The sequence below is a fragment of the Narcine bancroftii genome, chromosome 3 (genome assembly GCF_036971445.1).
Source record: "Narcine bancroftii isolate sNarBan1 chromosome 3, sNarBan1.hap1, whole genome shotgun sequence".
In the NCBI taxonomy this organism is placed as follows: domain Eukaryota; kingdom Metazoa; phylum Chordata; class Chondrichthyes; order Torpediniformes; family Narcinidae; genus Narcine; species Narcine bancroftii.
Genome location: NC_091471.1, coordinates 86031987 through 86057781, shown reverse-complemented (window position 1 = coordinate 86057781; position 25795 = coordinate 86031987). Strand labels below are relative to the sequence as shown.

The 25795-nt window shown below is 39.8% G+C and overlaps 1 protein-coding gene and 1 long non-coding RNA gene across 4 annotated transcripts in view; one reads left to right on the top strand and one right to left on the bottom strand.

The window, feature by feature from the left end:
* Positions 1–25795, bottom strand: part of ndufaf2 (NADH:ubiquinone oxidoreductase complex assembly factor 2) — a 118649-nt gene that overhangs the window by 28474 nt on the left and 64380 nt on the right. For 2 of the 3 annotated variants that reach the window (XM_069924467.1, XM_069924470.1), the window contains exons 2-3: positions 20818–20907; positions 6918–6968 (exon numbers count right to left, since the gene is read on the bottom strand). In XM_069924467.1, the coding sequence (XP_069780568.1) occupies positions 6918–6968; positions 20818–20907 (141 nt within the window). The remainder of the gene's footprint in view (positions 1–6917; positions 6969–20817; positions 20908–25795) is intronic. The other variant, XM_069924469.1, reaches the window with a different exon arrangement.
* On the top strand, positions 17988–24650 carry LOC138757330 (uncharacterized). The gene is made up of 3 exons (XR_011353504.1): positions 17988–18182; positions 21050–21108; positions 23091–24650. It is a non-coding gene; the product is annotated as an uncharacterized lncRNA (long non-coding RNA).

Below are 25795 nucleotides of genomic sequence, written 5' to 3'. Positions count from 1 at the left end.
TGGTGAACATGAGAGAAAAATGAAAATTCTTTATCATCTGAATGCAAAAGCATCCAAATATCCAGAAGCCCTGAGTCCAACAAAAAAGAATTAATAAAAATAGATGATTTATTTGGAAGTATCTGATTGGAGGCTGATCAATCAATCAAAGGATTGAGACAGCAGTTAAAGTCTTCCCCACCATAAGCATCATATACATATTCAAATTTGGCAATAATGAAAACACACATTTAAAAAATATTCGTTCGTCGAAGTTAGGAGCATAAATTTTCACCAATACAACCTTTTTTTACACAGAGAGCCAGTTATAATTGGAAATCTACCACTGGAGTCTGCAATTGTATCAAAATGAATAAACAGAGTAAAATAATCAATAAAAATTGAAACTCCTTTAATTTTATCTTGGGATGAAGAATGAAATGGTTGGCCCCATCCAAAATTTAAAAAAGCGTTGACTATCTTCCCCTCAAATACGTGTTTCCTGAGCAAATATCATGCTAGCCTGAAGCCTTTTGAAAACATATTGAAAACATTTTTCCATTTAATTGGATTATTTAGGCCATTCAAATTCAATGATACTAGATTAAAAGTCTTGTCATCCATCATGTCTGAATACAGCACAAGTCTATAACAGAACAATATATATTGAGCAAGAGAAAGCCACACCTGAAAGGAGGTTTAGAGACTACGGAGAAAACCAGGCAACAAAGCAGTTAAACTGATAAGGTTAAACTGATAAGGATAAAGTTAAACTGACAAGGCAGTCAAAAACTATCCTATAATAGAATAGTAAGCTAACTAGTATCCCAACCCCCAATGTCTCTAGCTGGCTATTGAAAACATCAGTTTTCAATATAATGTAATCAAAATAAGCAGGAATTATCTAATATCAAATGTCAAACCAAAAAGACATTCTGTCTGAAAACCATAAGGTCGAACAGAACCAGTTAACAGGCATCATCCATTTTAAGCTGAAAAGTAATGTAAAGCTGAAAACAATTGGGCATCTTAGACATCCTCAAGAGAAGAACACCAACTCATAAAGATATTAAAAAACCAAATTATATTGCAACCAAGAGAAAATGCTTTAAATCAAATTAACCAGTCCACATCATCCAAACATAATAGTGTGTTCTTCTTAGGACACCAATACAAGATAAAACACCCAGTCATATTAAACTCTTCATATTAATTGTGAAGTAGAAGGCAGTTGATCCAAGAATTTCCATGCATCATTCACCAAATGAAACCACTTACGAGGACCATCTTTCAGCATAATTCTCAATTGTGCAGGACTCAATAGGGAAGGCCGAAACTCCTTTTTATACAGTTCGACCACCACTGATTTATACTGTGCTCTCTCAGTAAGAATTTCATGGCAGAGATCCTCCACAATGCGGAATTAAAAGTCTTTGTATTTAAGCTTCTTCTGTTGACATGCTTCATAAATAATAGGCTTTAACTCTGGGAAAGTTTCATTCTTAAAGCCTGATGCGGTCAATCCAAGAGATGAGGTTTCTGCAGTACAACTCCCCCAAATACCATGAACAAAAATTTCAGAAGTATTTAATTAAATCACCAGATTCTTTATCTTCAGACAAACCAATAATACTTATATTCAGTCTGTGGCTGAGACTTTCAAAGTCAATCACTTTCTTTTTAAACTTATCAAGTTGCTGTGTAGTGGAAGTTAAAGTTTGCTCCAAAGAATCTAACCTTCGATCATGCTCGACTGCACCCTGCTCCAGCATAGAAATACGTTCATTTATGAGTCTCTAAGTTCAAATTCAGGGGTGCTAGGTTGCTTTCACTACCTCTAAGCATTGATTCTAGACTTAAAAATCTTTTGTCCATTTCTCAAGAAGTTCAATAATTATTTCTTCAGTTAATGGAGTTTCTTTAGGATCTTCCTTGGGGGTTTCAATCTTTCCATTTTTCCAATTTTTAGCTTCCCATAGGTTTTACCACTTCTGAGAGATGACACTGAAATAAAATGAAATACTGTTGCAGAGAGAGCCAGTCTAATGAAAAAATTAAACTTCAGCATCTTACTCCATCTATTGTCAGCAAGAGACTCCTCTGATTATCAATACTGGTGCACTGCAAGGATTCGGGCAGAGCCCACTGCTCTATGCATTATAGACCCATGACCGTGTGGCCAAGCACAACTCCAATGCTATCTACAATTTGCCGATGACACCACAGTTGTCTGCAAAATTACAAATGACAATGAGGAAGCGTACAGGAGGGAGATAGATCAACTCTTTGAATGTCAGCAAAACCAAGGAGATGAATGTAGACTTTGTAAGGAAGTCAGGAGGACACGACCCAATCCTCATTGCGGGCTCAATAGTGGAGACGGTCAAGAACTTTAAATTCCTAGTGTCAACATCTCCGAGGATCTGACCTGGAGCCTCCATGTTGATGCAATCATAAAGACTCGCCAACGGCTGAGGAGATTCGTTAAGTCACCGAAGACTCTTGTAAACTTCTACAGGTGTATCTTGGAGACCATTCTGGCTGGTTGCATCACTGTCTGGTATGAAGGTGGCACCTCTCAGGACAAGAATAAACTCCAGAGGATTATTAACTTCGCCTGCGACATCAAAGGCACCAGACTTCATTCTATTGAGGACATCTACATGAGGCGGTGTTTTAAAAAAGCAGCCTCTATCCTCAAAGACCCTCACCATCCAGGCCATGGCCTCTTCACTCTGCTACCATTGGGAAAAAGGTACGGGAGCCTAAAAATGAGCATTCAACCACAAAAGGACACCTTCTTCCCCACTGCCAAATTGGAGCCTTTTTTAAACAAAGGAAATAACATGAGTTATCTTCCAATCCTCTGACACCACATCCATGGCTAAGGGCATTGTAAATATTTTTGCCAGAACCCCATCAATTTCTACATTAGCCTAGCCTCCCTTAAGGTCCAAAAGAATAAATATTCCAGGCCCTTATTTGCTTTGAGATAGCAAGCACCTCCTCCTCCTCTTTAATCTGTATAGGCCCCATGACCTCACAGCTAGTTTTCCTTTCTTCAAAACACTCAACATCTCCCCCATCTTTCTTGGCTTCATACACAGCTGATGTTCAACGGACCTTTTTGCTCTTAATACACCTAAAGAAACCCTTAGGATTTTCCTTCATATTGTCTGTTGAAGTAACCTCATGTCTTCTTTTAGGTATCCTGATTGCTTTCTTGAGATTTTTTTTTGCATTTTTATACTCTTCAAATACTTCATTTGCTCATGTTGCCTATACCTGCTATACACCACTCTATCCTTCTGAACCAGATCCTCAATATCACTCAAAAACCAAGGTTTCCTATGCCTGCTAACTTTCCCTTTAATCCTGACATGAACATACAAACTCTGTACTCTCAAAATTTCACCTTTGATGATCTTCCACTTACCTCCCACATCCTTGCCTGAAACCAATTTATCCCAATCTGCGTGTTCTAGATCCTTTCACATTTTCTCAAATTGGTTTTTCTCCCATTTATAATCTCAACCCGAGGTCCAGACATATCCATCTCCATAATTAATTTGAAATTATTTGCATAATGATCACTGGACCCAAAATATTCCCCTACATATACTTCTGTCATCTGTCCTGTGTCATTCCCTAATAGGAGATCCATTATCGCACCCTCTCTAGTTGGTACCTTTATGTATTGATTTAGAAAACTTTCCTGAATACATTTGACACACTTCAAGCCAACCAACTATTTTACATTATGGGAGTCCCAGTCAATATGTGGGAAAATTAAAATCCCCTACTATCACAACCTTATGTTTACTGCAGTTGTCTGCTATCTCTCTACAGATTTGCTCCTCCAATTCTCATTGACTATTGGGCCCCATGATTGTGGTCATATCTTTCCCGTTTCTCATCTCCACCCATGTAGCCTCAGTAGATGAGCCCTCTGGTCTGTCCTGCCTGAGCATAGCTGTGTTATTTTCCCTGACGAGCAATGTCATTCCTCCCCCTTTCATCCCTACGTTTAATTGCATCCAAAGCAACAGAAGCCCGGAACACTGAGCTGCCAGTCCTGCCCCTCCTGCAACCAAGTTTCACTAATGGCCATAAAGTCATAATTCCACATACCAATTCACACTCTAAATTAATCTATCTTTCCTTCCATCTCGCATTGAAATAGGTGCCCCTGAGAACATTTCCAATGCATAAAACCTGTTGACTTCTAATGGCACATGCAATTTTCACATCCAACTCCAGCTCCAATTCCTTAACTTGGCTTGTCAGGAACTTCAGCTGGATACACTTCTCACAGATGAAGTCATCAGGGATTTTCTCCTCTGGCTTTCCTGATGACCCACATTCTGGAAGAGGAGCATTCCCCTGCCTTGGCTGCCATTCCCACTATTTATGACTAGAAGAAAAAAAAATGGTATCTAAACCTGCCTTTACCTGTGCCTACCTGCTGAATCCATTTTGTTCCTCAGATAGGGTGGCTCTTTCTTCTTTCAACTCCTACTATTCCTCACCTCTTACCTGTACTCACCGACGCCTGTTGAGCCAAAGCGTTACTACTCTGACTCAGCCAACTCCAACAATAACCTCTCCATTACACATTCCCTCACTTTTATATTGATACTCAGCTTATTCCTCCAATCTAATTGCAATTATTTTGCAATTAGGTACCCCCCTAGTACCTCTCAGGTTCACTATACTGGTTCCAGGGATGGCAGTTTGTCATATAAGGAGAAAAAGCTGGAGGATTTATTTTCTAACGTTCAAAAGGGTGAGACTTCTTCAAAATGCACAATATTCTTAAATGCTGAGGTAAAAGCAGAAAATTATGGCGATTCTCAGCAGATCAGGCGATTCCATTGGGTTGAAGACATTTTTTTAAAACAGGGAAGGAGACAAAGCTCCACTATCACCAGACATTTGCCCTCCATCTTTCAGCATTTTGCAGGCACTGTTCCCTTTGTGACTCCTCAAAACAGGAAGGTTGTGGAAGCTTTGGAGAGGGTGCAGAGGAAATTTACCAGAATGTCGTCTGGTTTGGATAACGTGTCTTATGCGGCAAGATTAACGGAACTCGGGCTTTTCTCTTTGGAGCGAAGAAGGATGAGAGGTGACTTCATAGAGGTTTGCAAGATTTTGAGAGGTATTGATTGGGTGGACAGCCAGCACTTTTTTTCTGGAGCCACAGTAGCAAATACTAGAAGTTATGTTAGTGAAGGGAACTTAAGTGGAGAAGTCAGGGGTACGTTTTTTTTGACACAGAGAGTAATAGGTGCCTGGAATGCATTACCTGGGTGGCGGAGGCTGGAACAATAGGGACATTTAAAAGACTCTTAGACAGGAAGAAAAATAGAGGATTATGGGTGTGAGGTAGAGAATGTTTAGATCAGTAGTTTTAAAACTTTTTCTTTCCACTCACATATCACTTAAGTATTCCTTTACTAATCACAGAGCACCATGGCATAGGGATTACTTAAGGTGGTATGTGAGTGGAAAGAAAAGGTTTGAAAACCACTGGTTTAGATTATTGAGTAGCACAACATCATGGCCCAAAGGGCCTGTAGTGTGCTGTGATGTTCTAGTGTTCTAGGAACTATGTGTACCATGTCCATTTTTCTGTTCACACCAACCAACCACCTGATTACAGCACTTTCCCTTGCAACTGCAGGCAATGGAACACTTATCTTTTCACTTAAGAGTCACGGGAGTCATACAGGACAGAACTTCCCCAACTCATCAATGACGCCCAATTTGGCATTCTGGGTTCATCCCCCTTACTAATTGCATCTATTTGGTCCATATCATTCTCAGCCCACACCCTCCATAAATCTGTCAATATCTTTAGAACATTGAAATTGTACCTGTTTCTCTGGTTTCCTTGGGCTCGTTCCAGATACAGACCACAATTTGATTGAAAAACGATATCCTTTGGGTCCCTCTTAAGTCTCTCCCCATCTCAACATAAACCTATGTTCACTAGCTCTAAAATCAGCTACCCTGGGAAATATGCCGGGACCGAGTAGGAGAGTGTGATCTGTGCAGAGTGCGAGAGCTATATCCTACTGTGGTCTGCAACCACAGCTTCCACAGTGACCCTCTTAGTCCCTGATGATTTCAAGACTAATTCTTTAAGGAGATGGGGCTGTCCTGAGGATTGCCAAGCAATGTTGGCGAGCAGCCCGATAGGACAGAAGCTGGGCACATGTGGGTCATGGGCAGCACAGTCAGGAAGACATTTGTAAGATCAGAATGTAATCACCTGAAAGATCAAAATTCTGCTATATCATAATTTTCTTATCCCTCGTGGTCCTGAAGAATTTGTTTAGCTACATTAATAACAAAAGGGGGAAATTTACAGAATCTTATTTGAGAATGTAAATGAGTCACTTCCATTTGATTCTTTAAAGGAATAAATCTGATGATTTCTGATACTTTCCTTAATTGTTTTTCCTCCCCATGTTTGATACTTCTCTTAATCTGCTGAGTTGCTAGGAAGCATGGTATGAAAATTCTTCTGCTACCCAATCTAAGATCAAAAGAAAATGATTCACCAACTGTCAGGGTTTTGATATTTAAAGAAAAGTAATTCTTTTCCCTTTGAAAAAAGTCATATTTTTCTCCACTGACTGGCCGTGGAAAAGATATGGGGGGAAGAGAAGCACAGAAAATAAAGAAAAGATTCGAGACAAGACAGGCCATGGGATATCTAAAAAAAGGAATAGATAAAATAAATTAATATGTTTCAATACTAGTCAGAAGCAAATGAAATTACAAACACGTGTAAAATAGACTTTTAAAAATTTCTTTCTTTCAGAGTTTCAAGTATCATAATGAAATACCTTTTAATATCTACTGCTTATGTTATTCTGAGTGACTTCAGCCATACTTTAAACATAAAATTATATTGTAAAGGCTTTACTTACAAAAATTAGCAGAACACTCAAGTATTACTTTTTTGGAAGGATAACAATGTTCTGAAAATAAATTTAATGGAAGATTTAAAAATGTAAAATAAGTCCCTTTTACATTATTGAGTAAGAAATCACATAATAAGCTGGAGTAGGTCACTCCATCAGCATAACTCTAGACTTCAATAGTCTATAATGAGCATAAAACTGAGCACTTAAACAGCATTGTAATCAAATAGTTACTCTGAAGAGACAAGGTGACTTGAGCATTCTGGGCACATTACACAATTAGAGAATTTCCATTGGCATGGTGGAGAATTTGCTTTTAAAATTCTATTGACATAAACTTGTAGCATCAAATTATTTCAGCTGTGACCTAGAGGAAGTACTCTTTCCTCTGAATCAGAAAGGATGTGGGACCTTGAATGGAGTCTACATAATTTGGGGCGGCAGTGAATGATATTGCATTTTTGGAAATGCAAGCCATAAAATTGAAACAGATTTATTGATCGTTTAACTTGACTTTTGTTTTGGGGAATTTCTATGCCATTATTTTGATATAAAACAATTATAATCCAAAAGTATTTTAATGACTGTGAAACATTTTGGAATCCTTCTTCCTCATGAAAGACATTATATAGATACAAACTGTGTTAATTTGGAATTTTGTCTTTCTGAATAAGGGCTATGATGTCAAAATAAGTACATGGTAACTCTAAATGATAATAATTTGAAACACTAAAATAAATAAAATTTTATTGACATAATCCTGATACAATCTATTCCTTACAATTTTCAAGTCAGTGCTTTTGTTTCTGAATAAGGAAAATGATGGGAAGATAGTAATTTTAATTTTGAAAATGGTTCACAGCAACAAACTAGACAACAATTACCCAATTTTACTCTCTTTCTGACATTTAAACAATGACATATAATAATGATGGCCTGACACAGACACGTTGCAGTCAAAAGCAAGGTAATATCTCAGGTATATAATAACAGCTTGCGAGTTCAATAGAAAATATGTTTTCATAATTGCCTTAAAAATTAGCAATAACTTTTATTATATTCTTATCTTTGATATCTTTAACATTCTGGATAGTAAATGAATCAAGAAGTATAGAAATACTGTGTAAAAGAACAGCCATAATTTACTGAATGGCAGAGTACAAGTGGACAAATAGCCTATTACTCTATTACTTATGTTTAAAGTGATAAAAATAGCATTTGCACTTATTTGAGCTGTGAGATATTGGTGTGATTAATAATAAAACAAAACGCTGCTAAATGCAAAAACTCAATCCACATGAATGCATTTTTATTAACTGCTTGATTATTCTTCTTTGTCTGTCTTTGGCTTGGCTTCGCGGACAAAGATTTATGGAGGGGGTAAAAAGTCCACGTCAGCTGCAGGCTCGTTTGTGGCTGACAAGTCCGATGCGGGACAGGCAGACACGGTTGCAGCGGTTGCAGGGGAAAATTGGTTGGTTGGGGTTGGGTGTTGGGTTTTTCCTCCTTTGCCTTTTGTCAGTGAGGTGGGCTCTGCGGTCTTCTTCAAAGGAGGTTGCTGCCCGCCAAACTGTGAGGCGCCAAGATGCACGGTTTGAGGCGATATCAGCCCACTGGCGGTGGTCAATGTGGCAGGCACCAAGAGATTTCTTTAGGCAGTCCTTGTACCTCTTCTTTGGTGCACCTCTGTCATGGTGGCCAGTGGAGAGCTCGCCATTTCACACAATCTTGGGAAGGCGATGGTCCTCCATTCTGGAGTCGTGACCCATCCAGCGCAGCTGGATCTTCAGCAGCGTGGACTCGATGCTGTCGACCTCTGCCATCTCGAGTACTTCGACGTTAGGGATGAAAGCGCTCCAATGGATGTTGAGGATGGAGCGGAGACAACGCTGGTGGAAGCGTTCTAGGAGCCGTAGGTGGTGCCGGTAGAGGACCCATGATTCGGAGCCGAACAGGAGTGTGGGTATGACAACGGCTCTGTATACGCTTATCTTTGTGAGGTTTTTCAGTTGGTTGTTTTTCCAGACTCTTTGGTGTAGTCTTCCAAAGGCGCTATTTGCCTTGGCGATGCCGCTTTAGTTGCCCATTCAGAGCCAGCTCTTCAGCGCTTGATGTCCTGCTTTGCGGAAACTGCCAAAATGTTTGGCCTGGAAGTCAGCCTGAAGAAAACTGAGGTCCTCCATCAGCCAGCTCCCCACCATGACTACCAGCCCCCCCACATCTCCATCGAGCACACAAAACTCAAAACGGTCAACCAGTTTACCTATCTCGGCTGTACCATTTCATCAGATGCAAGGATCGACAATGAGATAGCTTGATTATTGCAGTTACATAAAATGTACAAATATTTTTCATGTCTTTAAAACATAAAAAAGAGCAACTCTTCCACAAAATACCTTCACCAATTAATTAGAAACGCACAGCTCTTGAATTAACTACCTTGTAAACAAGATATTACAGATAAGAAGTGGACATTAACCACAAAAAGTTATGGGATCAGTTTCGGATACAATTAGATATTCTGTAGAAATGTCACTCTCTGTTTGCCTGCTCCCACAAGGGAAGGATGCAGCTAAAGGTCAGATGCACATGCCAAAGTTACAACTTAGCTTCCTATGAATGTACAGAAATATAATCACTGTACACAAAAGGAGAAGAGGCTTTCCATAACAGAGCACACCACATTCAGCCAACCCTCAATGTCAAATCAAGACAAGTTTATTGTCATCTGACTGTACAAGTACAACCTGACGAAACAGTATTCTCCAGTCTTCGATGCAAAACATGCAGACACACAAATATTCATCTATACAAATAAATAAATACATATTGTTTCATGAATATGAGAGTCTCAGATGAACAGTTCCTTTGTTCACTCAGCATTCACACGGCCTGTGGGAAGAAACTGTTCCTCAGCCTGGTGGTGCTGGTTCTGATACTCCTGTAACTCTTTCCTGATGGGAGCAAAGATGCCACGTGCAGGGTGGAAGGGGTCTTCAATGATTTTGCGTGCATTCTTCAGACAATTATTTTAATAGATCATGTCAATTGAGAGGGGGGGGGGGAAGGAGGGAGACTCCATTGATCCTCTCTGCCACTCTTTGGTCCTGTGGATTGACCTCTGATCCATTCCTCTGCAGAAACCATACCAGACTCTGATGCAGCCGGATAGGATGCTCTCCATAGAGCTCCTATAAGAAGATTGGCATTATAGTGACTTGCCCGCTTCAGTCTTCTCAGGAAGTGCAGTCGCTGTTGCATCTTCCTGACATGTGAGGAGATGTGAGTCTGCGATAGGTTACTAATTAAGTGGACTCTAAGGAACTTGGTCCTCCATGATTCCCTTGAGCACTCATCCCTCCCTACCAATCACCACCAACACCCCCCTTCCACCCCCCCAGCACCTTCCCCTGTGGCTGCAGGAGGTGCAACACCTCTCTCACCACAGACAGTCTGGGGCCCCAAAAAGGCCTTTCAAGTGAAGCAATACTTCACTTGTGTATCTGCAGAATTGATTTACTGTTTCCGGTGTTCCCTTTGTGGCCCTCTCTATATTGGAGAGACTGGGTGCAGACTGGAAGATTGCTTTGCTGAGCACCTTCGGTCTGTCCACACCAGTGACAAGACCTCCCAGTAGTAAACCAGTAGTTCTGCATCCCACTCCCATACTCATATGCCTGTCCATGGCCTCATGTATAATTGTACCCAAACCACCTATAAATTGAAGGAACAACACCTGATTTTCCATCTGGGCACTCTCCAGCCAGAGAACATTTATATCAACTTCTCTGGTTTTCTAACCTGCTCTTCTTTTCCACTCCCTTCCCTTCCCCCGTCTTCTTTCCCTCAGCCCTATTCACCTAGCCATCCCTCCTTCCCCTGCTTGCTTGTGTGCCCTCTCTCTCTTCTCCACCTATTACCTCCTGCCTGTGCAACCATGCTCCTCCCCTCCACTGTTTTATTCAGGTGCCTGCTGACATTTTTTGATAACTTGATGAAAGGCTCAAGTCTGAAACATTGGTTATATAACTTAATCTTTGCTATATAAAGGACTCTGTTTGACCTGCTGAGTTCCTCCAGCATTGTGTTGTTGCTAAACATGATAGGAACAAAGGGAGCTTTATCTGGTTGCTGCGACTAGTTGTGTTCTGCAGGGGTTGGAGTTCAATCCATTACTTTTCACATTGAGTTGGTAGTAAGGAAAGCAAATGCAATGTTAGCATTCACTTTGAGAGGATTAAAATATAAACGCATAATCCTGGAGTTTAGAAGGATGAGGGGAGGTTCTCATTGAAGCATACCAAATATTGAACTGCCTGGATAGAGAGTAGATGGAGAAGATGTTTCCAGTAGTGGGAGTGTCTAGACCAGTGGTTCTTAACCTTTTTCTTTCCACTCACATACCACTTTAAGTAATCAGTGCTCTGTGATTAGTAAGGGATTGCTTAAGGTGGTATGTGAGTGGGAAGGGAAGGTTGAGAATCACTGCTCTAGACTCAATTGTTACTGAACTATTTTGCTTGAGAAAAATTGTCATTAGCCCATTTCCTTTGGAGCTATGAAGCCATGCACATAACAAGTCAAGTAGGTACAATTAAAACAGTGGTTTTCAAACTTTTTCTTTTGACTCGCATACCACCTTAAGCAATCCCTTACAAATCAAAGAACACCTATGGCATAGGGAATACTTAAATTGATATGTGAGTGGAAAAAAAAGGTTGAGAACCACTGGTCAACGACCAGAGGACACAGCCTCAGAATAAAGGGATGTCCCTTTAAACAGAGATGCAGAGAAATTTCTTCAGCCAGGGAGTGGGGTTTGTGGAATTTTTTGCCACAGTCAGCTGTAGAGACAAGTCATTGAGCATACTTAAAGCAAATATTGATAGATTTTTGATAAATTCATTATAGAACAAAGCTGAAGAATGGGGTCGAAATGAAAATATCACATGATTCAATTGATTTCCTACCATTGAAGTGATCCTATAATTTCCTGGATTATCCTTTTTTCTGTTCCTGAACAAAGGTGCAACATTAGTCACTCTCCGGTCGTCTGGGACCTCTCATGCCATTAATGGGATGCAAAGATCTTCATCAAGCCCCCAGCAATTTCTTTAACTTCTTTTTTCAGTTCATGGGAATATATTCCATCAGGCACAGTGGACGTCCACTTCAATGCTTCTCAAAAGATCCAACACCACCCCTTTCTTTATCTCCGAATAGAGCATTAAACATAGAACATTATCGCACAGTACAGGTACTTCAACTCATGATATTGTACTGATCCATATTTACTTATCCTCACTACCCTCTATTTTTCTTTCATCCAAGAGTCTCCTAAATACCCCAATACTTCCAGCCTCCTCCATCACCCCTGGCAAGGCATCCATGACTCTCTGTGTAAAAAACTTACCCCTAATATCTCCCCTAAACTTTCCTCCCTTCATTTTAGAATGCCCTAATATCTGAGTGTCCATGACCTGCTTCTTAATAAATACCAAAGGAAATTTTTAATTCCGTAGCTCATTTACAATTATTTATCAATTTCAGACCAGACTTTGGTGATCTTCCATTCTACTTTCACCTTAAACTTAAATTCTCCAAAGCTTCATCTTCAACTGGTCTACTTCCTCATTGGTTCTCACTGGTTCTTCAAAGTTCAAAAGTTTAAAGTTCTTGTCAGAGTACATACACAACCCTGAGATACTTTTTTCTCTGTGGACTGAGCTAAGCAATTCCTATACCAGTAACTGTAAACTGTACTCATCAGCAAATGTAAGCAAATTGTGCAATGCAGATGTAAATATAACTATATAGTAATAAATAAAGAGCATTCAAATCTCTAAATGAGTAGAGTTATCCCCTATTGTTCAAGGCTCTGATAGTTGAGGGGGTTCTTATTTATCAACACATTAAATTTCAAAGTTGCTTGTAAATTCCTCTATGGACTTGTCTCACCTTATCTCTCAAGATCACTTAAAACATAATCCAAATGTCTGGTCTTCAGATTCTGTCTTTCAATTTTCGTCCATTATTCCCATTGTTGCAACCAGATTAAATACTAATGGATTTAGAAAAAGGATAGAAGAGGAATATACGGCTAATAACCAAAACTGGACTTGCATGCTGAGATTAAAAACAAACCTGAAATAGTATTAATGATAGAATGCAACAGCGCAAAAAGACAGATTAAATGTATTAAATATAAAGTACACAAATAACCTACTCCTTGATTAAATATTTACAAATATCACACTACTTCAGAAAAATTATGTAAAGATTTTGAAGCTCAAGGGATGGTCTTCTGTTTTTATCTATCAGCAAATGGTCACTGTGAATAAAAAGGAGAAAATAGAAGTATAATGTCAGTTGAATCTCTAGAAGACATTCCCTCAAGGCATTTCTTGACCAGGCATTGGTTGCCATTGAATACTTCCAATGCACATGCTGCTTGTGGCGCAGCTACTTTTCATGCACCTCTGCCTCCAAGCTTTTGCTGCTGTCCTTCCTTTATTCCTCTACTCCAGTGGTTCTCAACCTTTTTTCTTTCCACTCACATATCACTTTAAGTATTCCCTATGCCATAGGTGCTTAAGGTGGTATGTGGGTGGAAAGAAAAAGGTTTGAAAACAACTGTTTTAATCATACCTAATTATCTTGTTTTGTGCATGGTTTCATAACTCCAAAGGAAATGGGCCAATGACAATTTTTCTCAAGCAAAATATTTCAGTAACAATTGGGTCTAGAGCAGTGATTCTTAACCTTCCCTTCCCACTCACATCCCACCTTAAGCAATCCCTTACTAATCACAGAGCACTGATTACTTAAAGTGGTACGTGAGTGGAAAGAAAAAGGTTGAGTACCACTGGTCTACTCCTTGTGCAGTAGGTTGAAATTTCAGCTGGGCATGAGATGTTTTCTGTTGAGCTTTGGAAGTTCAACCTGAAGTTGTGCAGACAACAGAACCTCATTTTAAGAAAGCCAAAAAGAGATGAGCAAGCTCTTCTTGCTGCACAGGGTTCTATTATAATCGTGCTTAGCTGCAAGGCTGAAAAGAGAGAAACAACAAGGAAGGGAACATTATTATTACTCCTTCTTTGAAAAATAAAATGTGCAAGTCTGCCAAGATTATCTTAGAATTAATGAATCACATAATGAGTTCATTCCAGGTTATCCTGCATTATCCACATGATCAACTATGACCTGAACAGCTTTCGTATTCATAGATCTCTTGGTTCTGAAAAGGATCTTCCATATAACACAGAACATAAAGCATTAGAGCACAGTACAGGCCCTTCTGCTCATGATGTTGTGCCGACCTAAACCTCAACAAACTAAACCTTCCCTATCTCACTCCCATAACCCTCTATTTTTCTTACATTCATGTGCCTGTATAAGAGCCTTTTAAATGTCCCAATTGTACCAGCCTCTATCAACACCCCTGGCAATGCATTCTGGCATGCACTACTCTGTGAAAATAATAATTACCCCTGATGTCACCCCCAAAACCTTCTCCCCTCACCTTGTGCAGATGTGCTTTGGTGTTTGCTATTCTTGCCCTGGGAAAAAGGTGCTGGCTCCCCACTTTATCTATGCCTCCGATAATCATTTCCCGTGGTTTGACCTCTGATCCAATATTCATTGGCAACCAGCCGGCCAGGACGCTCTCGATAGAGCTCTTGCATGCCGAAAGTTGACAGAATGGTGGTTGGCAGATATGCCCGCCTCAGCCTTCAAGGTGCACCCACTACCTAGTTTCTACAGGAGCTCTGTTAAAGGACAATCCACAGGATCATAAAAACAGCAGAGGATCGCTGAGGTCTCCCTGCTCCTACCACTCCCCTCATTCCACCACATTGATGTAATTAATCGGGATCGTTGTTCAAAGAAGACTTGCAAAATCAGCATGCAGCTGTTCCCATCGAGGAAAAAAGATACACAAGTATCAGAGCCAGAACCACCAGGCTGAAGAATAGCTTCTTCTCATGGTCTGAATGACTGTTCATATAACTCGACGTGACTCTACTATTTATTAATAATATTTATTTTAATATGTACTCTGTGTGTGTATACACACACACACACAGTATATAGTTTGCTTGTATTGAATGTGTGTTATGATTGTATGCATTTATGCAACGTGTGCTCTAAGATTCTACTTTGTCAGGTTGTACTGGTACAATTGGATGACAAATAAACTTGAATTTGAGAAAAGAGAAAAGCCCTAGCTCTGTTAACCTCCATTAATTTTCTCCAATCCATGCAACATGCTGGCAGATCTCCTCTGTGCCCTCTCCACTGCTTCCACATCCTTTCTGCAACAAAATGACCAGAACTGAACACAATATTTCATGTGTGGTCTAACCAGAGTTTTATAGAGGTAAAACCTTACCTAACAACCCTTGAATCTCTAGGAAACTGTGAAATTTTCACATCTGTTCAAAGGAAAATTAAAGTAAATTGTGAAGTTGATATTTCCCCTTGCTGAGGTTTCTCAAAAGGAGTCACAGAGTCTCAAAACAAAAGGTCAGTCATTCTGGACGGAGGCAATAAGAAATCTGTTCACCCAGAGAATGTTGAATCTTCCAAAATCATACCCAGGAGACCTGTAAATGGTTTGGCACTGATTATATTTGGAAGAGATTAATAGTTTATGACCTTATTAACAGTATCAAGGAATTTGGGATCAATGATGGAAAGTGGAACTGAGATTAAAGATTGACCACAATTTACTGAATAACTGAGAAGATACGAGGAGGAAATGACCTACTCAGCTTCTATTTCTTATATTTTTATGCTTGACTAAAGTGGAGTGATGTGGTGAACAGAAAATTGTCAGCAATGCATCGATCAATGACAACCAACTGAAATTGTCTGAGTCCAGGAAGTTGAGCAAGATAGTCATTATAGCGACTGCAATCCAATAAATAGTCACTTGAAGGCAAAGTAAGACATTTATTAGTGATGCATTTTCAATTAGTTTCAATACAAGTCCAGATGTATTTAAATCCTTTATTCCAACATACAAATGAAATTATCTTCCTTAACATTGAAATGAAATATCTATAAATAACATCTGTATAAACTTCCAGTAACATTTATGAGCACGGTCAACTAAAGTTATGGTGATCTCACTCACCCTTTTTTATATTTCTGCCATGTTTAATATCCTATCTAAAATTCTGAATTTGCGCTCTGCAACCGCCATGTCAACACCCAAATGCACCGCATATGCTCTAGCTGGCACACCAACACCCGAACACACTGTGCATGCTCCTGGAACCGCACATGTGCATAACAACAAAATGGCTGCGGAAAGTAAAAACTACTCAGAACGCCTCCGACCATCACGCAGGGACCAACGGGATGCTGAAAAAACAAGGTAGTAAATTCTTTACATATTTTTTGCCGTTTCAGACATAATGACCTCAACTGACAGAACAAATACAGACAGAAGCCTGAAACTCAGGCTACAGACTTCTGTGGTAATTGATCATTGTGGAGTTCAAGACAGAAGTGTGGATCTGTGCCTGGAGAGTTAGTGATGATTGAGAACAGGTTTCAGAATTAACACAAACATGGATAAAAATGGTTCAGGTCAAATGCAAGCAAATGGAAAAGAGCTCAAGTAGGCAACTTGGCCTGAATGAATGAGTTGGTCTGAAGGTCTTCATAACTCTATGATGCTCCCAAAGTGCTGTGACTCACAGAGAAGAGCTAAAAGTGAGCGTAGCCCTTTACATTTCATAGATGCAAGGTAAAAAGAATTTTGAAAAGCCAAAAGTAAAACACAAAAATCTGTAGATACTGTGGTTGAAGTAAAAACACAATGCTGGAGAAACGCAACTGGTCAACTTACTTTGCAAAGGTAAAAATACATAACCGATGTTTTGGGCCTGAGCCTTTTATCAAGATACCTTCTCTCCTATGTAGATGTGAGACCTGGACTCTATACTGCCATTACATCCAACAACTGGAGATATTTCACATGCCTGCTCTCTGTTCCATCCTTGACACTCGCTGGCATGATCATGTCTCCATCCTAGAGGTCTTGGGTCACGCAAAGTCCACTAGTTGTGAGTCCCTGATCATCTAAGCCCAGATGCGATAAGACCAAAAGGAGACCTTAAGGTCATCCACACGAGCGCTATGAAGAAAATGCAAAGGAAACCCTATGCTACTGTGACATCCAGCCAAGAGAACTAGAAGCTGCAGCTGCTGACAGAACCTGTTAGCGAGCCCTGTGCTATGAAGACAGGCTCTGCCAAAAACTGGTGGAAAACTGTGAATGGTGTCACAAAGCAGCAGCCACAGTTATTACAAAAACGGACATCCAGTGCCCCCATTGTGCTCGACTCTGCCCTTCCAGACTGGGACTGCAAAGTCACCTTCTGTCCACAGATGAACTGCACAACAAAATGTCTTCCTTGAACTGAAGGACTCTTCTCTTCTCTTCTCTTTGGCTTGGCTTCGCGGACGAAGATTTATGGAGGGGTAATGTCCACGTCAGCTGCAGGCTCGTTTGTGGCTGACAAGTCTGATGCGGGACTACCAACTATATAAAGGACCCCGTTTGACCTGCTGAGTTTTTCCAGCACTGTGCTTTTATTTTGAAAACCCAACTGGTTGTGAATAACAAATTACTTTGGGGAAAAAAATCAGTGAATTTAACCCAGCAATGCTGAAAAATGGCATCACATCAGGATTGACATAATCAGCCAGAAATATGCAAAAATCAATCCTGGAGTAACTATAACTTTTTAGAATTGGTAAACTCCATTGATTTTGAATTGTGCAATAATGAATAAAGGACTACAGAACAAAACTGTACTTTTAAGCATGCAACAAGGGCATTATTTCTCCAGGCATACCACACCACATTATGATCCACCTCAAAGAACTTACTTATTCATGTTCCTTTAAGAAGTAAATGCCCTTCCAAAATTCAAGAGTATTCCTTGGGGAAGCAACTGTTATACAAGAATTGCATAATTGATGTATCGAAGAAATCAGTGTGTTCCACATTGCAACACTGTCCTGAGAATTTAAGGTCACAGACATGACTAATGAGGTTCAGTGCCATGTGTAATCTATTTGTTCTGTGGAAAACCTTTTGTCATTTAGCAGGTGTTAATCTTTGTATACATATACTTGTTAATTTTAACAGATCAGGAACAGCTGTCTCACTTATTCTGTCTGGAAGAAGTCTGCCTGATGGTGAACATATGCATTCAAGGAAAGCATGACAGTAGGCAAGAATTAAAATACGAGGTAAGCAAAAGACCATTAAAGTATTTCTGATTTTATCAAATATTTCATTTGTTAATCTTCAAGACAGCATGGAACAGTCACACAGTAAATAATTTGAGCTATGGTTAAAGTACACCCAAATAGCATGACTCCACATCAGACCATTCCTTTAGTTTTTATTTAATTTTGTAGCATTAGAACGTTGTAACAAGGTCAGTTTATTGCACACCATAATTTCCCCTGAGGTGGTGGTGGTGAATTGCCACGTTCAGCTGCTGCTGCTCACCATCTGAAGGTACAGCCAGGCTCTTTTGAGTAGGGAGTCCAAGTAATCAGACCCAACAACAAAAGCACGTGAAGTAAAACACAGAGGTCTGCAGACACCATAATTGAAGTGAAAAACACAAGGCTGGAGAAACTCAGAAGGATAAAACAGTGTATCTTATTTAGCAACAATAACCACCGTTTAGGGGTTGAGACCTTCCATCAGGTATGAATAAAATCTGGGCACTCACCTGAACAAAATGGTGGGGAGGAAGGGGAGGAGCTCAGTCCCACAGTCAGGAGGTAATAGGTAGATAAGGGAGGGAGAGAACATCAGCCAAAAAGGAGAGGGGATGGTTCTGTGAATTGAGAGAGCATGGGGTGGAGAGCTGGAGGAAACAAGTATGAGGGATGGCAAAGAGAGAGGAAGAATAGGGAGTAGGCTAGCAGACACTGGAGAAATCAACATGGATGTCACCCAGCTGAAGAGTGCCATGATGAAAAGTTAGTTGTTTCTCCTCCAATTTACAGGTGGTCTTGGCTTGACAGTACATGAGGCCATGGACAGACATGTCAGCATGGGTGCAGAATTGAAATGGTTGGCCACTGGGAGATCCCTGACACTGATGTGGTCAGAGCGAAAGTGCTCAGCAAAGCAATCTCTCAGTTTGCGTCCAGTCTCTTTGATGAAGAAAAGGCCAAACGGGAGAACTGGATGCAGTAGATGACTCACATGGATACATGTGAAGTGTTCCTTATCTTGGAAGGTTTGTTTAGAGCCACGAATGGTGGTGAGGGAGGAGATGTGGGCACAAGTGTAGCACTTACTGCAACCACAGAGAAGGTGCCAAGGGGATGATTAATAGGGAAGGATGAGTGGATGAGAGTCACAAAGGGAGTGGTCTCTATGGAAGACGGAGAGGGGATGATGTGTCTGGTGGGGGGGGGGGGGGAATCATGTTGTAGGTGGCAGAAATTATGGAGGATAATGTGATGGAAATGGAGGCTGGCAGGGTGATAGGTGAGGACAAGGATAATCCTGTTTTTGTTGCATCTGGGAACAGAGGGGGCCAGGGTAGATGATTGGGAAATGGAGGAGATGCAGTTAAGGGCTGAGTTGAGGTGGTGGAGGGGAAGCCACATTTTTGTGAGAAGGAAGACACTTCGGATGATCTGGACTGGAAGACCTCAACTTGGGAACAGATACTACTGAGATGGAGAAAACGAAGGAAAGGAATAGAATCCTTGCAGTGTACTGGGAGTGAAGAAGTGTAGTTGAGGTAGTTATGGGAGTTAGTGTATTTTTTAAAAAGGTGTCTGTAGAAAGCTTGTCTCCCAAAATGGAGACAGAAAGATCAAGAAAGGGGAGAGTTTCCCAGAGATGGACCAAGTGAATTTGAAGTCAGGATGAAATTTGGCACCAAAGTGAATGAAGTTGACAAGCTCATCACAGGTGCATGAGTTGGCACCATTGCTGTCATCAATAAAGTGGAGGAAGAATTTAGGGGCCTTGACTATATAGGCTTGCAGCATGGAATGCTCCACAAAGCTGACAAATAGGCAGGCATAGTTGGGACCCATGCAGGTACCCATGGCTATTCCTTTGATTTCGAAAAAATGGGATGAGACAAAGGAGGTTATTAACGGTGAGAACAAGTTCTGCCAGACAGAGATGGGTGGTGGTGGAGGGTGACTGGTTAGGTCTCATGTCAAGAAAGAAATGAAGTATTTTGAGACCTTCTGTATGGAGGATAAAGGTGTAAAGGGATTGGATGACCATAGTGAAAATGAATTGGTCAGGTTCAGGGCATTGTAAGTAATTGAAGAGAATGAGGGCACATGAGGTACCACGGATGTAGGTAGTGAGGAATTGGACCATGGGAGACAAAATGGAGTTGAGATAAGATGATACTAGTTCAGTAGGGCAGGAACATGCAGAAACAATGAGTCTACCTGATAATTGGCCTTGTGTATCTTGAGTAGGAGGGAGAACTGAGCAGTGTGGGGATGGGATACAATGAAGTGGAGGCCATGGGAGGGCAGTGACCAGAAGTGATGAGGTTAAAGATAGTACTGGAGATGGTGGCTGATGTTCTGTGGTGCAGTGTTGTAGAATGAGGTGTCTGAGAGCTGTCGTCTAGCCTCAGGAAGGTAGAGGTCAGTGTGCCAAACCATAACAGCAATAGCATGTGACATTGAAGCTATTTGTAGGTGGTGATGTTCTGACACATTTGTTACTCTGGTCTATTTAGTTGGAATTGCATATGTGGGAGATGCTGTAAATGCTGCAGTGCATTTTATAGACCATACACATTGCACATACACAGAGCAAGATTATGTATTTTAATATTACATATTCTGACCTTTTAATGGTAAAAAGGTACATTCTTACCTTCCCATTCAAAGGGAATGTTTCCATGTTCATAGTCAATTTCTTTAGGATTGACTGATTCCATTTTTCTTCTTGAGCGAACAGTCTGCCCTAGAATGAAGTACAAAGTATGGTCAATACGATTGTTGACTTGCAGACGCAAATAGGTATGTGAGATTATGATGAAGTGATCATAACTAAAACAGAGGTTAAAAAAAAACAAGACTCAACAAATAACCTTTATGAATTCTAGGTATTCAGGAAAGGAAGAGAAGAATGGCAGTACTGATCAAGGAGTAAATTATGGTGCTGGTGAGTAAGGGTTTCGATGTCAATAAAGAGAATCAATTCAAGGAGGGGATTTCCATGCTACCAAGGGTATTCTTTGAGTTACTAAACAGCTAGAAAGAAAAATCTGTTGGAAGTGACAAAAATGTGCAAAAATTATAAAGATAAAAACATTAGGGAACATCAACAATCTCAATTTTGAATATTAAAAGAAAAGCCAGAAATTTTGAAATGAGTTCAGAAGAATTTCCTTAACAGGTTTTGGTCGCAATGAGGAAAAAGCTTTGCCCAATTTGGTTCTGGGGAATGACAATGAAGGAGGTAATATAGCCCATCGTCCAAGCTGGTTCCCTGCCCAATGCTCTTTCCCTTAATTTTTTCCTGCATTTGCAAGTTTTTCTCTCCCTTTGTCTCAAATTCCATCAAATTCTTTTGCCACTTACCTGCACTTAGGTTAACTTCCAGTAACCAAGTAACCTGACAATTACAATGGCTTTCAGATATGGGCAGAAGTCACAGGACCTGAGAGAAACCCAAGTGATCACAGGGAAAACATTCAAACTCCATACAGACAGTACTGGAGATCAGGATCTAAACCAGATCACTGGAGCAGCAAGGCAGCAGTTCTACTAGTAGCAGTGCTATGTTTCCCCAGCCCTACAGTGAGAGTGCAGGAAAGATTTACTTGGCTGAAGGATTTCAGCTACAATGTAAGACTGGATGGTCTCTCCTTGCAACTCTCCACTACTGGAATGCTTGCAAAATTAACTTTCTCATTGTTACTTGGTACACATGACAATAAGTTTGAACTGAACTCATTGTCTCTTTGTTTTCTCTCTGTTAATCGACTCAATCCACAATAGTAGATTGAGCATTTTCATCTCGTTCATCAACCATTTGGGATTTATAATTTTTCAGGCTCACTAAATTCTCTATTTGGTTTTCCTCAGTAGTATTTCTTTCATCTCCTCATTTGCAATGGACGTATTGTTCTTTATTATTTTGGAGGTTTTTTTGCGTTTTCCATGAAGACAAAGTATTTCATTCCTGTCATTTATTGTCCGTTATAAATTTTATTTTTTTTCCTCTCTCATTATTGTTCTTCATCGTCCTTTCCATTTTACATTGTATATTTTCATAAATATTGATGTTCATGCTTCCCACTAATTACATTCATACTCTATCTTCCTTTTCGTTTATCACTTTCTTGACCATCGGTTGCTGAATTCTAAAATGTAATCAATCCTGAAGCTTTCTGCTTTTTATGCTTAGCTTCAATACAAACTTTAATTTCTCCAGTGATAACAGACGGTAACACATTTTTTGCAAATCATGCTTTTTAAAATAAAATTGCTAGTGCCTTTAATGTAGTTTCCCAGTAACTTTGTAATATTTGTAATGTAGTTTCCAAATCACCACCAACCTGCCACCTCTAACTTCATTGCTTCCTTTGGATTGAAAATGACAGATTTTGATTGAAAGGCATCATTTTCAACTTTTATCATGTCATGACCACTTTTTCCCAAGGATTCCTTCCACAATGGTGCTATTAATTAACATTCCTCATTGAACAACATCAGATCAAAAATAGTCTTTTCCATGGTTAGTTGACAAGGTCCAGATCTACAAATCAAACTTGTTTATATTCCAGGAATTAATTCTCTTTTTTTGTTCTCTTAATTCCATTTGCCTTGCCAACAAATAATTTGGAGAGCCAAATACTTTCAATTTCCTCATTCAAAGGATGTACTACATCACAACTCTCATTTGGAAGATTCTTAGCAACTCCCACCAATGTTTTCTGACTCTTGCTGTTTCTCTCCATCAGCCATATTGATTCTAATTCCACATCATGATTTGCTGAACCAAGTATCATACTCATGTCAGCTCAATTTTCACTTTTGCTTGTATCCATTGAAAACCCTGTATTATTTTTAATCCCAGTTTGGTCACCCTGCTGCTTTGTTACTGCTTCAGAAATTAAATCTCACCCATTCACATTTCAGCTCAACATCAACATGCCCCCACCCCCACCTTACTGTTGGACAACACTCAACTGGATCAACTAGTGGTGGCCATGGCTAATGCAGCGGTTATGGTGGCAGCAGATCCGGCAGCAGAGGCAGCTACAGCAAAGATCCTTGATCACACGCCACCTCCAAAGGATCATCTTCTTTCCTTTGTTTCTCCTCTTTTTGCACAATGTTGCTGGAGAGTGGCAGCACTTTGCTAGCTTTTAATTGCATGCAAAAGGATATATTTTCACTATATCTCAGTACACAGGTCAATCAGAAATAATGAGCATTTGCACCAATAACTCATCCATTTTGATATATTAGTCCACATTTTGAACCTATAGAAAGATGTATTTCTTTTTGTTTTATAGATGAATGTAACTTCTAATTGAAGGTGTCATTGATACATTTGTGATCTATGATGACCAGCAACTGAACAGGAAGTTTACTTTAATGTGCTGGATGATTGATATTAAGACTTGATGGTCAATGTCATATAAAGGTCATTACAAACATCCTAGTTCTGATTCCACTGCAATATTCACCACAGCTCAAACATGAAATGAGCTTAGAATTAGCAAAATACAGAAAGATTCTTTTTAGCCTTTTCAGCCTTCAGTTGTTATTTGATATAGTTTGCTTGGTCACCTTTGTTTTTTGTGAGAAACACGAGATAAAATTTACTGACAAACACACTTGTCAATAACAGCTGAAAATTTGTAGCATTCAGACCTACTTGAATTTCTAATTCAAATTCAAAGCTCCAGCTCTTGGAGATAAACCTACAGGCATAACTAACTAATTAAATGGGTAAATTTAGTTCAATTTTTTTCAGCAATGCATTTTGATTTGCATGTTTCAAACAAATATTAATCTAAATTGCACGTGAACACTGGGAAAACTATTATAGGCAAAACAAAAAAAATTGTAATAAAATTTGAAAGCCATTGACTTGGGTTAATGTGTGTCATTAATTTTATCATTATTCCTGACCTTTCTGGCCATTAACTATTTACCATAATTCCAGATTTGTTCAATGGATTGAATTGAATTGATACAATGCCATTCTCAGATTTCTATTCCTTCAGCACATTGTCAGTTCAGGTCTAGGATTAGCTTTGTAGCGGAATTCCCAAACCATGAGTTTAAATTTGTGCATGCTCTTGGATAATCAACTGAATAAATCTGAATTAATAGCTAGAAACAATAACAGTGAACAAGAGGCTTGAATGTTATAAAATCCCAATCCCCAATGAATCTTCCATACTTATAAATTTTCACCTTCACCTGATTTTATACATGCATCAGTATGTTAGACTCTCAATTTCCCTCGAAAATAGCCCATTATAACCATTTAGTTGTACCAAACGAGCATAAAAGTCAGGATCTTAATGAAATTGAACAGTCTAAATGCCATTAACCAAGTCCAGGGGTTTTCAGATTTTTGAGCTGAGAACCATACAACCACTTACAGCACAGAACAGGCCAGTTTGGCCCTACTAGTCCATGCTGTAACAAATCCCCACCCTCCTAGTCCCACTGACCAGCACCCGGTCCATACCCCTCCAGTCCTCTCCTATCCATGTAACTATCCAATCTTTCCTTAAATGTAACCAATGATCCCGCCTCGACCACGACTGTCGGAAGCTCATTCCACATCCCTACCACCCTTTGCGTAAAGAAATTTCCCCTCATGTTCCCCTTATAAATTTCCCCCTTCAATCTTAAACCATGCCCTCTAGTTTGAATCTCCCCCACTCTTAATAGAAAAAACCTATCCATGTTTACACTGTCTGTCCCTTTTAAAATCTTAAACACCTCAATCTTCTACGCGCCAGAGAAAAAAGCCCCAGTCAGCACAACCTTTCCCTGTAACTCAAACCTTGAAATCCTGTCAACATTCTCGTGAACCTTCTCTGCACTCTCTCTATTTTGTTTATATCTTTCCTATAATTTGGTGACCAAAACTGTACACAGTACTCCAAATTTGGCCTCACCAATGCCTTGTACAATTTCATCATAACCTCCCTACTCTTGAATTCAATATTCCGATTTATGAAGGCCAACATTCCAAATGCCTTCTTCACCACACCTTCTACCTGAGTATCAGCCTTGAGGGAACTATTTACCACAACTCCTAAATCCCTTTGTTGCTCTGCACATCTCACTAGCCTACCATTTAATGCATATAACCTATTTAGATTTGCCTTTCCAAAATATAACACCTCACACTTATCTGAATTAAATTCCATCAGCCATTTCTCAGCCCACACCTCCAGCCTTCCTAAATCACCTTTTAATCTACGGTAATCTTCCTCATGTCCACAACACCACCAATCTTTGTATCATCCGCAAACTTGCTTATCCAATTCTCCACCCCTACTTCCAGATCGTTAATATATATAACAAACAATAGTGGACTGAGGACCGATCCCTGAGGAACTCCACTAGTCACCGGCCTCCAATTGGACAAACAATTTTCTACCACTACTCTCTGACACCTCCCATCCAACCATTCCTGGATCCATTTCACTACCTCCTCATTTATACCTAATGCCTCCACCTTTTTTCCTAACCTCCTGTGGGGAACTTTGTCAAAAGCTTTACTAAAGTCTAAATAGATAACATCCACAGCTTTCCCTTCATCAACCTTTTTTGTAACCCCCTCGAAAAACTCAATCAGGTTTGTCAAGCAT